Source organism: Glycine max, chromosome 13 (assembly GCF_000004515.6).
Source record: "Glycine max cultivar Williams 82 chromosome 13, Glycine_max_v4.0, whole genome shotgun sequence".
Classification (NCBI taxonomy): Eukaryota; Viridiplantae; Streptophyta; class Magnoliopsida; order Fabales; family Fabaceae; genus Glycine; species Glycine max.
In genome coordinates, this window is record NC_038249.2 from 31,023,182 (window position 1) to 31,038,614 (window position 15,433).

Sequence of the window (15,433 nt, forward strand, 5' to 3'; positions counted from 1 at the left end):
ATAAATATGAAATAGTTAATATCAAATAAACTAATAAAATAGAACAAAAAATCCGAAAGTACTTACCAAAAGAATAGAAAGAGAAATCAATGATAATCACTAACATGAATCATATGATTCATTTTTCTTTTTTTCGTTTTGTTTTTCTTTAACTAATTATCATCAAATAGACTATATTGAAATTGTTAAACCAAAAAAAAAAAAAAAAACTAAAGGAACACCAATGAACGTACCTGCATCCTGATGGATTATTCTACTTCTCCCTTTATTCTTAAAAAATAGTTTCACTTTCACAAAGTCACTCACTCATTCTATGTCCTTTATTTGGTTAGTCTGAAACATAAAGAGAAATCAGAAATCCCCAAAATTTGAATGAAAAAGACTAAAATGGCTATTCTATTAGCTTTTAGCTCAAAGTTATGTGAAGAATGGAATCCACCAAATTTAATTGCCAACAATTAAAACAGTAATATAATATTAATATCAATTAATAGTTATAAATAATATTGAATTTAAAAATAGTTTCATTATGTATTTTATTATCATTAAACACTAATTTAATATAATTTATTTTGTTAAAGCTAATCATGTAATAAATGGAAAATAATTTTACTTCCAATTCAATACGAACGGGAAGAAAAAAAATTGATACAATCTCATTTATCCTCCACACAAAATCCTTCCACGAATCATAATATTCAAATCCTTTTTAAAATACTATATTTCAAATTATATATTATAGCATTTAAAATTTATTTAAAATATTATCATGTAAACTGCAATTAAATTTTAATTATTATTTTTCATGAAATATATTTATACAACTATTTTAAATAATAAACAAAGTTAAGAATAAGTATAACATAACACTTCACTAAAAAATAGAAAATAAAATAAAATAAATATCATTATACAATTTATGCCCACGTTATTAATATACATTTATGCGTGTGTGTGTATGTAAAAGAAAATCATTACAAAAAATATACTTACATATTCGAGAGACATATATAAGTAATTACACTTGTCATTGTATAGCAATTTATTTAAAATCAATGAAATGAAAAAAGTAGAATAATAATGAATTACATGAATTAATTATATATTTTTAGTGATAATTATAAGGTATATGAAAGAAAATCATATCCATTAAAAAGAAAAAGTACAACTTCAAACTTTTAAATTTGAAATGACATGTTTTAACTCCATTTAATTTAATTGTCTATAGATGTTTTTAAGGAATTGTCATTAATTCCTAATTTCCAATAAAAGAAGTTTTTATACTAATTAATTTTGGTTTGATTCATTTTTTTTTCAATCAATTAAAGCCCATTGCTTTTTTTAATATCATTATTGCAAATTTTTTTTCAAAACTATCCTCACCTACTTCTTTTAATATATATATAAAGATAAAAATTATTTTTTAACAGCAAATAAAAAAATTATGTCATCATCGGCACCCCTTTGTTTCGGCAATCAACACCACTGCTACTGTCAAAGCCGATGTTCTCCAAATTGCCACCAATGTTTTTACACTCTAACTATCAATTATTTCTAACTTTATTTTATAATAAAAATATTTAAACATAAATTATATCATTTTAAAATTAATTTTAATTAAAATCAATTTTATAAAATGAATTCGATTCAGAATTAATTTTAGTAATGCTTATTCAAGCATGCACTTAATCTGTGACCTAGTGAATTAAAAATAGCATGAACTCTAATCCAGCAAAATAAATATTTTAAAAGGAAAGAAAGAAAGTGAAAGTCTGAAAACAACATACATAAGAGGAGGGTTTTCTACTTATAAACAGTGGCCCAAGTCCATTGATTTTTCTTTTGGTAGAGTTCTCTTTAAGTTTTCCTTTTTTTTTTTTTAATATAAAAAAAGAAAACTCTTTACGTTTTCAAAACCAACGTTACCTAGCTAACGGTCTCGAGTCTTGACAGACAAAAAACATAGTCAAAAACTAAAGTACACTTTGGAAACTTCAACACTTCACTTCGAGTTCATTTTTTTTTAATTTTTTAAAGCGAGTTTAATTTCAAAATACTACATTTTACAAGGTTAATCAGTTAAAAATTAAAAAAAAATGATTTTTAGTATTATTTTTATAAAATCAATAAATTTATTATATGATAATTTTTCATTACTAGATGATAACTTCTACATATAAAATATTTTTCTTTCATAATTTACAGCATAAATTTTTATTTCCGAGAAAGAAAATAAATAAATTGCGAACTAAAAAGAAAAAAGAAAATAAATTTACTTTTAAAAGTTAAAAACCAAAAATTCCATTAATTTCTAATCAAATAAAATAAAAGTAAATACATCGATATTTTTTTTCCTTTTCTATTTTCTTTATCATCTTTTAACCGTAACGTTAACATTTTCTTACTTACAAAAAAAAAACCTTGTCAGTTTCCCCATCTGGATTCTGGACTCTGAACAACAAGACTTTTAGAAAGGAAAAAAACATATAAAAAAGTTCCATTATTATATTATTAATAAATTATATTATAATAATTATTGCTCAGTGCACACTATACTTTATTATTTTTTTAGGAGACACTATACTTTATTATTATACCATGCCACTATATATCATATTTTATTTGACCAAAGTTATTTATTTACTAATATTAAGATTTTCTGAGAATAGATGTTGGGATAAATGTTTGTGTATATGATTTCAGGTTACGTGTCGGTGGTAGTGTACTAGTTGTAGTGCCGTTGTGCTTTTCCTCTTCTTAAAAGCCTTTCATTTTCTCTCTAATTCATTTACAGCTATTACACTATACACACACAGCCATTATTATGATATTATCATTATCATCACTCACAATACAATTTGACAAAAACAAAACACTTCAACCTTTCTCGGGGGAGAGAGACAGTTATCCATTGTTTTCATCTCCTTTTTCTTTTCTCTCTCATTCAGTTATCGATCTGACTCTCTCTCTCTCTCTCTCTATTTATTTGTCATTTTGGTGAAGTGGGGTGTTTGGTTTTGTCATTTGGGAGGTATAAAGTTTGGAGATGTTTGTGTTATTTGGCTTCATTGCGTGAAAATTCATCTGGGGTTGTTCGGATTCTCTTTGATCTGTCTGTTTGCAGCGGAAACTGGTAGAAAATATTGGTTTTTTGAGGTGGTTTTTGTGTGCATATGAAGTTTTATCGCATGGTCTTTGTTTTTGAAGTAGATAGTGGATATCTGTTCACTGTTTTGATCATGCGAGAATCTCAAAGAAACTGAACTTTTTCTTTGTTCTTTTTTTTTTTTTTATTGTTGTTGGTAATGGGAAAAGTGCTTTGTTTTCTCAGCCATGTACACAAAGGAGACTTCATTATTTAGAATCTGTCACCCTTTTCATTTTCTCTTAGCCTTTTCTCATCTACGTAACAAAATTTGAGATCAGAAGTTCTTTTTCTTGTTTCCACTTTGCAAACTGCTTAGAATGGTTGTTAAAAACTATTCTTTTTGTGTGTATGATTATAGCTTCAATTTGAGATCACAAGTTTATGTTTTTTGTCTTCACTTTGCATACTGTTGAGAATGCTTGTTAAAAACTAGAATTTTTTATTTTCTTTTGTGATAATAGCTTCATTATCTACAGATTAAGAATAAAGGGAGTCTTCCAAATTGATCTTCTCAGCTATCAGAAAGTGTTGAAAGTGATGAGTGTGGCTTGAACTACTACTACTACTATTACTACCACCTTTTGATCCCTTGTTGAGAAGAGTTAAGTAGAGAGGGTCCTATGGAGTCGGAAGGGGAAGCTGGGGTGAGTATATATAAATAAGTTTTCTGTTTGATTTCTTGATTTCTTCCAATGTTTTGTGATGTTGTTGGGTGTGAAATGGTTGTTGGTTGATGCCTGATGATGTTTTTTTTATGCCATTTCCATTATTCAGGCAAAACCAGTGACAGCATTGGGTGCCCAAGTGTGCCAGATTTGTAGTGATGGTGTTGGGAAGACTGTGGATGGTGAACCGTTCGTTGCGTGCGACGTTTGTGCTTTCCCTGTCTGCAGGCCTTGCTATGAGTATGAAAGGAAGGATGGGAATCAGTCTTGCCCCCAGTGCAAAACCCGGTACAAGAGGCACAAGGGTAAATGAAACTAACCTAGACTGTGTTATATGTCTTGTGTTAATTTTCACTCGTACAGTGCAACTGGGGAAGCTGCAAATGACTATAGCAATGGAAGATTCAAAATTTGAATGTTAATGAATTGGGTAGCATGTGATTTGAAATTCCTTTGAACCAAATGAGAGACATATGCTTTTGCTTCAAAACATTTACTCAATAAACTACTGAATTTGAACTCTTATAACTGTGGGTACAGGCAAACTCTGTAGATTAGACTAAACAAAGCATGTAACCTTAGTACACTCTAGGAGTGAACTAGTGAGGCAGTTTTGGTTACATGTTGACCACACTCATACTGTCACTATTTACTACCCTGGGGGGTATTACCATTTTCTTCAAGCCAAATCTGCTGAGTGGATGTATAGTATATTGAAGATTACATTTATGATTTGTGCGTTGTTAAATTTTCCAAATAATTTAATTATCCTTGTGATTGTAGTTCCCTGATCAAATGGACTTGCATTGTTGTTTTCTATTTTGCAAAATGTTAGTGGGGTTTGGAAGGGACTGGATTCTTGGTTGTTAACTTATTCTAGGCTCTTTTTTTTTTTTTCCCACATATAGTGCAAATGAAAATCCTGCCTAGGGTAGCTTTGCTATTCTTAGCCGGTCCCAAGCCCGGATAAAAGGAGAGGGTTGTGGTAGGCTTTCGATAGCCAACGTTAAACTTTGTCGAATCTCTATGACATGGATCAATTACGTAATAATGTGAATGCTAGGTCGTTGCCCGGAAGCAACGCGCTGTATGGCTCGAGTACAGTGTCAAAAGAGCAAGGGCCGCTGCATCGCCGCCCGGATGTAGTGAAAAGTAAGCAAGGGTTCCCACATTTTCGTGAACGGGTGTGGGTAAAGAAGCTAGTTCATGACAGGAGGATTCGCTTTGGTACATGGAATATAGGCACACTTACTGGAAAATCTATGGAAATAGTGGATGTTATGGTGAGGAGGAAGATCAATTTTATGTGCCTACAAGAAACTAAGTGGACAGGTGAAAAAGCGAAAGAATTAGACAACTCGGGATTTAAGCTGTGGTATACGGGAAAAATCAGATCAAGAAATGAGGTAGGGATTATTGTGGACAAGGAGTGGAAGAAAGATGTCGTGGATGTAAGAAGAGTAGGAGATCGTATCATAGTCTTAAATTGGTAGTGGGACAGGACACCTTTAATGTTATTAGTGGGTACGCACCTCAGGTTGGGTTAGCAGAACACTTTAAGGTAAAATTTTGGGAGGATCTAGAAGGGGTACTTCAGGATATACCCCAAGGAGAGAAAGTTTTCCTAGGAGGGGATCTCAATGGACATGTAGGTAGCGTGGCTAGAGGTTTTGAGGGGGTGCATGGGGGTTTTGGCCTAGGGGAGATGAATGGGGAGGGTAAATCCATCTTGGAGTTTTCGGAGGCTTTGGATCTTTCTATAGCCAATACATGATTTAAGAAAAGAGAGGAACATCTTATCACTTACAAAAGTGGAGGGACATGTTCTCAGATAGATTTTTTCCTTATCAGGAAGTCTGATAGGAAGTATTGCTTGAACTGTAAAGTTATCCCGGGAGAGAGCTTGACTACCCAACATAGAGTTTTGGTTATGGATGTAAGAATTAGAGATAGGGCAAAGAGAAGAAGTCCTCTGGTAGCACCAAGGATCAAATGGTGGCACTTGAAGGGTGAGAAACAAGGAATCTTCCAACAAAAGATATGGGAGGGTTGGTGTGGACAATCACAAGGAAGTGCAAATGATATGTGGAACAAGATGTCCCAAGAGATTATTAAAGTGGCTAAAGAGACGTTGGGTGAATCTAGAGGTTTTGGACCTAGGGGTAAAGAATCGTGGTGGTGGAATGAAAATGTTCAGAGCAAAGTTAGAGTAAAAAAGGAGTGTTTCAAGGAGTGGTCTAGGTGTAGAAATTCTGAAACTTGGGATAAGTATAAGATAGCTAGAAATGAAACCAAAAAGGCGGTGAGTGAGGCAAGAGCCCAAGCTTTTGACGGACTATACCAAGCTCTAGGAACCAGGGACGGAGAAAGATCTATATATAGGCTTGCTAAGGGTGAGAGAGGAAGACTAGAGATTTGGATCAAGTAAAGTGTGTTAAGGATGAAGAAGGCAAAGTCTTAGTGCATGAAAAAGATATCAAGGAAAGGTTTGGCGTATTTCCACAACTTATTTAATGATGAATATGGATATGACTCTAGCAGTCTAGACACAAGAGAAGAGGACCGGAACTATAAGTACTATCGTCGGATTCAGAAACAGGAAGTAAAGGAAGCGTTGAAAAGAATGAGTAATGGTAAGGCGGTGGGGCCAGACAACATACCTATTGAAGTGTGGAAAACTCTTGGAGATAGAGGTCTTGAGTGACTCACCAAACTCTTTAACAAAATTATGAGGTCAAAATGCATGCCGGAGGAATGGAGGAGAAGCACGTTAGTGCCAATCTATAAGAACAAGGGGGATATACAAAATTGTGCAAATTATAGGGGAATCAAGCTCATGAGTCATACCATGAAATTATGGGAAAGAGTGATCGAACGGAGATTAAGAAAGGAGACTCAAGTTACTGAGAATCAATTTGGTTTCATGCCGGGAAGGTCGACCATGGAAGCGATTTATTTATTACGGCGGGTGATGGAGCAATATCGCATGGCCCAACAAGACTTGCACTTGATTTTTATTGACTTGGAGAAAGCGTATGATAGAGTGCCTAGAGAGATTTTGTGGAAAGCTCTAGAGAAGAAAGGGGTTAGGGTTGCATATATTCGAGCTATCCAAGATATGTATGATAGGGTATCGACTAGTGTTAGGACACAGGGTGGAGAGTCAGACGATTTTTCCATCACAATTGGTTTACATCAAGGGTCAACCCTTAGCCCCTACCTTTTTACCTTAATTCTGGATGTCCTCACGGAACAAATCCAAGAGATAGCGCCGAGATGCATGTTTTTTGCAGATGACATAGTCCTCCTTGGAGAGTCGAGGGAGGAGTTGAATGAGAGGTTGGAAACTTGGAGACGAGCTCTAGAAACACATGGCTTTCGCCTAAGCAGAAGCAAATCGGAGTATATGGAATGTAAGTTCAACAAAAGAAGGAGGGTTTCTAACTCAGAGGTGAAAATAGGAGACCATATTATCCCTCAAGTCACACGGTTTAAATATCTTGGGTCTGTAATACAGGATGATGGGGAAATTGAAGGGGATGTGAATCATCGCATTCAAGCAGGATGGATGAAATGGAGAAAAGCATCGGGGGTGTTATGTGATGCAAAGGTACCGATCAAGCTAAAGGGAAAGTTTTATCGGACTGCGGTAAGACCGGCGATTTTGTACGGAACAGAATGTTGGGCGGTCAAGAGCCAACATGAGAATAAAGTAGGTGTAGCGGAGATGAGGATGTTGCGGTGGATGTGTGGTAAGACTCGACAGGATAAAATTGGAAACGAAGCTATTAGAGAGAGGGTTGGAGTAGCGCCTATTGTAGAGAAGATGGTGGAAAATAGACTTAGGTGGTTTGGGCATGTAGAGAGAAGACCGGTAGACTCTGTAGTGAGGAGAGTAGACCAGATGGAGAGAAGACAAACAATTCGAGACAGAGGAAGACCCAAAAAGACTATAAGAGAGGTTATCAAAAAAGATCTCGAAATTAATGGTTTGGATAGAAGTATGGTACTTGATAGAACATTATGGCGGAAGTTGATCCATGTAGCCGACCCCACCTAGTGGGATAAGGCGTTGTTGTTGTTGTTGTTGTTGTATATAATGCAAATGAAACTTCAATAGATAACCATAAAATGCTTAGGTTAAGAATTCTGTTTTCCCTTCCTTTTGCTTTAGTCATGAGGATTTTAGAGTTGCGAGATATATGCTATTCTTGCACGGTACACTACTTAAAAATTTTCATGATTTCACACCTTCTGTTTTGTTCTGCAATCTATGGTCAATATTTAAAGAACTTCTACTTTCTGACTCTATATAGTGATCAAACTACTTATTTAAATGATTCCAGGAAGTCCTGCAATTCTTGGAGACATGGAAGAGGATGGTGCTCCTGCTGCTGATGGTGCCAGCGACTTCAATTATGATTCAGAAAATCAAAATCAAAACCAAAACCAAAAGCAGAAGATTTCAGAGCGCATGTTGAGCTGGCAATTGACATACTCACGAGGAGAGGAGGTTGGTGCTCCAAATTATGATAAGGATGTTTCTCACAACCACATTCCTCTACTGACCAGTGGACAAGAGGTCATTCAGTTAGCTTCCTACATGATAGTCATAGTCTTTTCCAACTTTTGCCTTCAATTCTGAGTCTCTGATGAAATTTGACATATCTTTTATTTCAGGTATCTGGAGAGTTGTCTGCAGCCTCACCCGAGAGGCTCTCAATGGCATCTCCTGCAGTTGGTGGCGGAAAGCGTGTCCATAATATTCCATATTCATCTGACATTAATCAATCTCGTATCTCTCTGCTCCTTCTCACTATGCACATTCTCATCTATTGAGATATTTGCTTGCTACTTTTCTTTATCTAGCTATCCGGTTGTGATTTGAAGTACTTGGTTATATTCTTGTGCAGCAAATATCAGGGCCGGGGATCCAGGATTGGGTAATGTTGCATGGAAAGAAAGAGTTGATGGCTGGAAGATGAAGCAAGAAAAGAATGTTGTTCCAATGAGCACAGGCCTGGCGGCTTCTGAAAGAGGAGCTGGAGATGTTGATGCTAGTACTGATGTGCTTGTGGATGATTCCTTGTTGTGAGTATTTACTTTATTTGTTTGTAAGAATCATTGCTGCTCTAGTTGTATTGTAAGCTTCTTTACTCATTCTCTACCAGTATCAAGTGCATATTTTTAATGTCATGTATGCTTTATCATACCATATTTACTGTTATCAAGTGCATATTTTTAATGTCATGTATTGCTCTACCAGTTAACAATATGATATGATAATATATAATGAGATTCATACTGATACCAAGGGAAGGTTTGCTAATTAACACTGTTGTAAAATACTAATTATAGTTTTCTTCTGTGGAATAAGAAAAACCTTTTGAGTAAGTCTCTTGTATGTGAGCATAGTCTTCTTTTTATGCAGGAATGATGAAGCTCGACAGCCTCTTTCCAGGAAGGTTTCTATTCCATCATCTAGGATAAATCCATATCGTATGGTCATTATGCTGCGGCTGGTTATCCTTTGCATTTTCTTGCATTATCGGATAACGAATCCAGTGCCCAATGCCTATCCATTGTGGTTGGTATCAGTTATATGTGAGATTTGGTTTGCCATATCTTGGATATTGGATCAATTCCCCAAGTGGCTTCCTGTAAACCGTGAAACATATCTCGACAGGCTTGCACTAAGGTAGGGCCTTTCTGAACTTCACCATTTTTCTGCACCAGGAAATCATGACATATGGCATGTATTTTTCTTTTTCAATCTGATATTCTTTTGAAATCAAAATCATGTGAGTTTCAGGTATGATCAAGAAGGAGAACCATCGCAACTAGCTGCTGTTGACATTTTCGTCAGTACTGTTGACCCATTAAAGGAGCCCCCACTTGTGACTGCCAATACCGTACTATCTATTCTTGCAGTTGACTATCCAGTGGATAAGGTCTCCTGCTATGTGTCAGATGATGGTGCTGCTATGTTGACATTTGAAGCACTTGCTGAGACATCAGAATTTGCAAGGAAATGGGTTCCTTTTAGCAAGAAGTATAGCATTGAACCCCGTGCACCTGAGTGGTATTTTGCTCAAAAGATTGACTACTTGAAAGATAAGGTTCATCCATCATTTGTCAAGGATCGTAGAGCAATGAAGGTAATATAGATTGAGTTACAAATGGATTATTCTGCTGGCTAGGCATGCATTTCCGCTAATTGCATGAGTTTTGGATTTCATAAGAGCATCTTTTAATATTATTTCCCATTTATGTTTCAGAGAGAATATGAGGAGTTTAAAGTTCGTGTTAATGGACTTGTTGCAAAGGCACAGAAAGTTCCTGAAGAAGGATGGGTGATGCAAGATGGTACCCCGTGGCCTGGAAATAACATCAGAGACCATCCAGGAATGATTCAGGTTGGTTGAATTCTTTACAAACTGTAGGTCATTTATTAGCTTTGGAATCATTTCTCAAATTGTCTTACTTTATAGACTATAGAGTACGTCTTACAATGTTAAGACTTGAGAGTACTGAAATCATGAGTGTAACCAATTGTTTCTACATTTTACCCTTGCGGAATATATTTATGTAAATTTCTTTCTGTTGCTAATTACACAAGCAAGTCATTAACTAAGATTACATTTTTTATATCTGCAGGTTTTCTTGGGCCAAAGTGGAGGACTTGACACTGAGGGTAATGAACTTCCACGTTTAGTCTATGTTTCTCGTGAAAAGCGTCCAGGGTTCCAACATCATAAGAAAGCTGGTGCCATGAATGCACTTGTGAGTATCATTAACAATATAAAATGTGAAAGCTACTTATGTCCACACATGTTCCCAAATATAACCCTCTTACTGGTTGTGATTTATATAACTTGCAGGTTCGAGTATCTGCAGTCCTTACCAATGGACCTTTCTTATTGAATCTTGATTGTGATCACTACATAAACAACAGCAAGGCCTTGAGGGAAGCTATGTGCTTTATGATGGATCCAAACCTTGGTAAACATGTTTGCTATGTCCAGTTTCCACAGAGGTTTGATGGTATTGATAGGAATGATCGATATGCCAATCGTAATACAGTTTTCTTTGATGTAAGTTTCTTATGCCATGTTCATCTGATTTCTGTTACTGTTTTTTGTTTCTTGTGGCCTTTATGAGATTTAACCTGTTTGATACTTTTTTGTCTTGTGGAACAGATAAACTTGAGAGGTTTGGATGGCATTCAAGGTCCTGTTTATGTGGGTACTGGATGTGTCTTCAATAGGACAGCTTTATATGGTTATGAACCTCCTCTTAAACCCAAGCACAAAAAGCCTGGGTTGTTATCATCACTCTGTGGTGGAAATCGGAAGAAGAGTTCAAAATCTAGCAAGAAAGGAACAGACAAGAAAAAATCTAACAAGCATGTTGACCCAACTGTGCCTATTTTTAATCTAGAGGATATAGAAGAAGGAGTAGAAGGCACGTCTATTGTTATTTTTTTTTTAAAGTTGGCTTCTGCCTTCTGTTTTCATTGCATTGCTTGGTCAACCATTCAAATTATTTTTCATCAAATGTGCAATTTTCGTGCTTTTAAAACAACTCTTTGGGGGTATTTGCTTAGCAATTAATTTAGTTGCTTCCAATTAATTAGACCTTTACTTCTCATACATATGTTTTTAGGTACTGGATTTGATGATGAAAAATCACTACTTATGTCACAAATGAGTCTTGAGAAAAGGTTTGGTCAGTCTGCTGTCTTTGTTGCCTCTACGCTTATGGAGAATGGTGGTGTTCCTCAGTCTGCTACTCCAGAAACTCTTCTTAAGGAGGCTATTCATGTTATCAGCTGTGGTTATGAGGATAAAACTGATTGGGGAAGTGAGGTGCGGTGTCATCTTATGCTTAATGTCCCTTGATTTTGATTTTTGTTCCCAAGTTGCATTCTAATCCTATCAATTGAGCATATTATTGCCATCAAATTAATCCAATACAGAATACAGATCCAACAAATTGAACTATAAAGTAGGCAAAAATTTCTGTTATTGCTTGTTTTACATGAAGGCACCAAATGGACCCTTTTATGATTTGAGTTAGTTGTTTAACAATATAATTATCTTGAAAAGATAATTCACTGTTTGTCCTGTTTCACAGATAGGATGGATTTATGGTTCTGTCACAGAAGATATTCTTACCGGATTTAAGATGCATGCCCGCGGTTGGCGGTCTATATACTGCATGCCTAAGCGCCCAGCGTTTAAAGGTTCTGCTCCCATCAATCTTTCAGATCGTCTAAACCAAGTGCTTCGATGGGCTTTAGGTTCCGTGGAAATTCTCTTTAGCCGGCACTGTCCCATCTGGTATGGTTATGGTGGAAGGTTGAAGTGGCTTGAAAGGTTTGCATATGTGAACACCACAATCTATCCAGTCACTGCCATTCCCCTACTCATTTATTGTATCTTGCCTGCTGTCTGTTTGCTGACTAACAAGTTCATTATTCCTCAGGTTTGTTATTTCTTCATAGACATCGTAAAGCATGAATCAGTTTTCATTTATAATAAATGATAGGTAGTGTCATTGGATGAATAAATCATGAATTTGTACATCAAAATGATGTTTCAATATTAAAAGTGATTTTTTTCCTTGGAAGAATACATCACAATTTAGGATGATTAATCAATGCCAACTACAATTTAGGATATGCCAGTTGACATACTTCCAAGTTAGGATGATTAACTAAGCAAATGATTAAGCACATTAACGCATGGTTTAACACTTTACTCAGTTAATCATTCTTTTGGTTATTTCATCCAAAATTATATTTCTCTTGTGGTCCTCCTTGAAACTACTTTCATAACTGTTAGAAAAATAGGAGCTTTTTAGAAAATAAAGAGAATTTTTTAGTGTTGCACCTCTTTCCTTCTATACTTTGTATAGCTAGGTTCATTGCATCTTAGGAAGTATTGATAACTAAATTGCTCTCTTGTAAATTGTAGTTGGAGATTGATTATCTTTGTAATACTTTGTGAATATAAATATAATAGATCATTCAGTGGAGTGGTGAAATACACTCAAACACATCCCAGAAAACCTTGTTTCTCAATTTGTCATGATAACCAAGCATGTGGTTTGTCTTGTGGCGACACAATATTCCAACTTACTTTTACTACGCTTGCAGATCAGTAACCTTGCAAGCATATGGTTCATCTCCCTCTTCCTTTCCATCTTTGCTACTGGAATCCTGGAGATGAGGTGGAGTGGCGTTGGAATCGACGAGTGGTGGAGGAACGAACAGTTTTGGGTCATTGGTGGTGTCTCGGCGCATCTCTTTGCTGTCTTCCAAGGCCTGCTCAAAGTGCTTGCTGGAATTGACACCAACTTTACTGTCACCTCCAAGGCCTCGGACGAAGATGGAGACTTTGCCGAGCTCTACATGTTCAAATGGACCACCCTTCTCATCCCCCCCACAACCCTTCTCATAATAAACATGATTGGGGTGGTTGCCGGCATCTCCTATGCCATCAATAGTGGCTACCAATCTTGGGGACCCCTCTTTGGTAAGCTTTTCTTTGCATTTTGGGTGATCATCCATCTATACCCTTTCCTCAAAGGTCTCATGGGGCGCCAAAACAGAACACCGACCATTGTGGTGGTGTGGTCCATTCTTCTTGCATCCATTTTCTCACTCTTGTGGGTTAGAATTGATCCATTCACCACAAGGGTCACTGGTCCTGATGTTGAGGAGTGTGGCATTAACTGCTAGAAGACCAAAAGACAGGTTTAATGTATTGTGTTTTGGGTTGTAATTATAGTTATTGTTTTGTAGCTGTTATATTTTGGTCATGTGTCTTTTAAGTTATATGTGCAGTTTATAGAAGATGCATAAGAAAGCAAAGTAGAACTAAACTTTGTGGCATTGTTTTATTTGTAATACTAATACTAACGTGCCTCCAGTTTTGTGGTGTAGCTATGTATTATAAGCTAATTCGGAGGCTCACATTTTGTATGTATACATCTCAGTGAGTGTTTCATGTGATCAGAAAACCGAGGACTTTTGCATTTATTTTTACACCTTATTGGTCTACTATTAAATTCTGAAAACACCGAGCTTATGAATCAATCAATTGGAATAAGGTTGGTTTTGCAATTTAGTGTATTAGTTTTGAGTTTGAATTTTGAGAATGTTGTCACATTAAATACTTGATTCGAGATTTTTGTTGCTTGTAGAGAATTTATTTATCTCGAGTATGATTGCTTCATGTAGAATATACTTGTGTCGTAGTAAAAAAAAATATATTAATTAAAAAAGAAGGCATTCCTTAAATAGCATGATGAACTTTTCCAAGATTGACTGCAGTGGGAAAAATGAGCAAAAATGAACTGGATATCAAGAAATTTTATTATTTTTTGGTTGTTTGATACGAATTGCTTTTAATATAACATTCAAATTGACAATGACTAGAAGTACTGAGGTAAAGTAGGAATGAAATATGCTTGTATATTAGTTTATTATTATTATTTTTATTGCAAGTAATGTATTTTTTTTAAAATGCTTTATATTTTGACGAAAATATTAGTTGTCCTCATTTAAAAGACAAAAGACACATTAGAAAAAACATACTTTCTAACATATATATAGCAGGAGCTTTCTAGCACCTTTTTTGGTTTTCAATTTTGATTAATGCATGTGAAGTTCAGCATGCATCTGCGTAATTGCCTTGAAGCCAATTCTATGTCTTTCTACAGTGATATCAATTTTGATGTGTTAGCATCCACTGAAGTTGTCAATTGGGAAGGTTACTAGGTTGTAACAGCCAAACGCAGACAAAAGTTATGTATGCATAATTTCAGAATGGAAAATCCAAAACTATACATGCTATGCATAGGGGCTTTGCTAGGTGTACCAGATTGTGCACCTAGCATTAAAACAAAATTCTAAAAATATCGTTAAGTGTTTTTTATTTTTACGAATTATATAATCTGCATGACTCATCCATAAGTGCTTTTTAATTATTTTTTTGCAAAAATGTTTTTATTTATTTATTAATAAATTAAATTTTAATAATAAATATTTTTTTATAAAAATATACAGATTAAATAATTCGTATCAGTTATATCAAAATTAATTGTCACAAATTTTTTATTTAAATTTACACGCATTAAATATACATTAAAAAATTTAGTGTTATATATAGCAACATTATTTATTTTGTTATATAATTGACCTATTAACTTAGTTGGTTAGAAGATTGTGCTAATAACCTGAAAGTCATAGGTTTGTTTCCTACTTGGACCATTAATTTTAAATTAATTTGTAAAACATATTTTTGATTTTTTTTTTTAAAAAAAAACACTTATGGATTAGCTAGTCCGTAAGTCCGTATGAGACTTACGGATTAATTGATCCGTATCCCTTTTACGAAAAGACAAAATGAGAAAATTGTGAAATTGCTGGTACTAGGTGTATGTAGCAATGCCCTATGCATAATTTGGGATTGTCGATCCCATAATTTCAGAATAGGTAATCCAGAAAAAAAACAATCCATAAGTGTGAATTTTTTTTTTCTATTTATAACCAAATTCAAAAAAAAAAAACCTTGGAACTTACCTCTTCGACGCTGAGCAACGAACACCTTCT

General features: G+C 35.0%; 1 protein-coding gene across 4 annotated transcripts; it reads left to right on the forward strand.

Annotated features, from left to right (window-relative positions):
- Positions 1-2,787: 2,787 nt before the first annotated feature.
- LOC100790276 (cellulose synthase A catalytic subunit 3 [UDP-forming]) lies at positions 2,788-13,858 on the forward strand. 4 transcript variants are annotated; one of them, XM_006594349.4, is made up of 15 exons: positions 2,788-3,156; positions 3,625-3,792; positions 3,923-4,118; positions 8,160-8,395; positions 8,494-8,608; positions 8,727-8,904; positions 9,245-9,511; positions 9,626-9,971; positions 10,092-10,229; positions 10,471-10,596; positions 10,695-10,907; positions 11,013-11,277; positions 11,479-11,681; positions 11,950-12,300; positions 12,974-13,858. In XM_006594349.4, the coding sequence occupies exons 2-15, from the start codon at positions 3,769-3,771 to the stop codon at positions 13,556-13,558; spliced, it is 3,243 nt and encodes a 1,080-aa protein (XP_006594412.1). In that variant the 5' UTR covers positions 2,788-3,156; positions 3,625-3,768; the 3' UTR covers positions 13,559-13,858. The 4 variants fall into 4 exon arrangements, with proteins under 4 accessions (XP_006594412.1, XP_003542849.1, XP_006594411.1 ...); XM_003542801.4 differs by having other exon boundaries at positions 2,788-3,133; XM_006594348.4 differs by having other exon boundaries at positions 2,788-3,031.
- Positions 13,859-15,433: the final 1,575 nt, after the last annotated feature.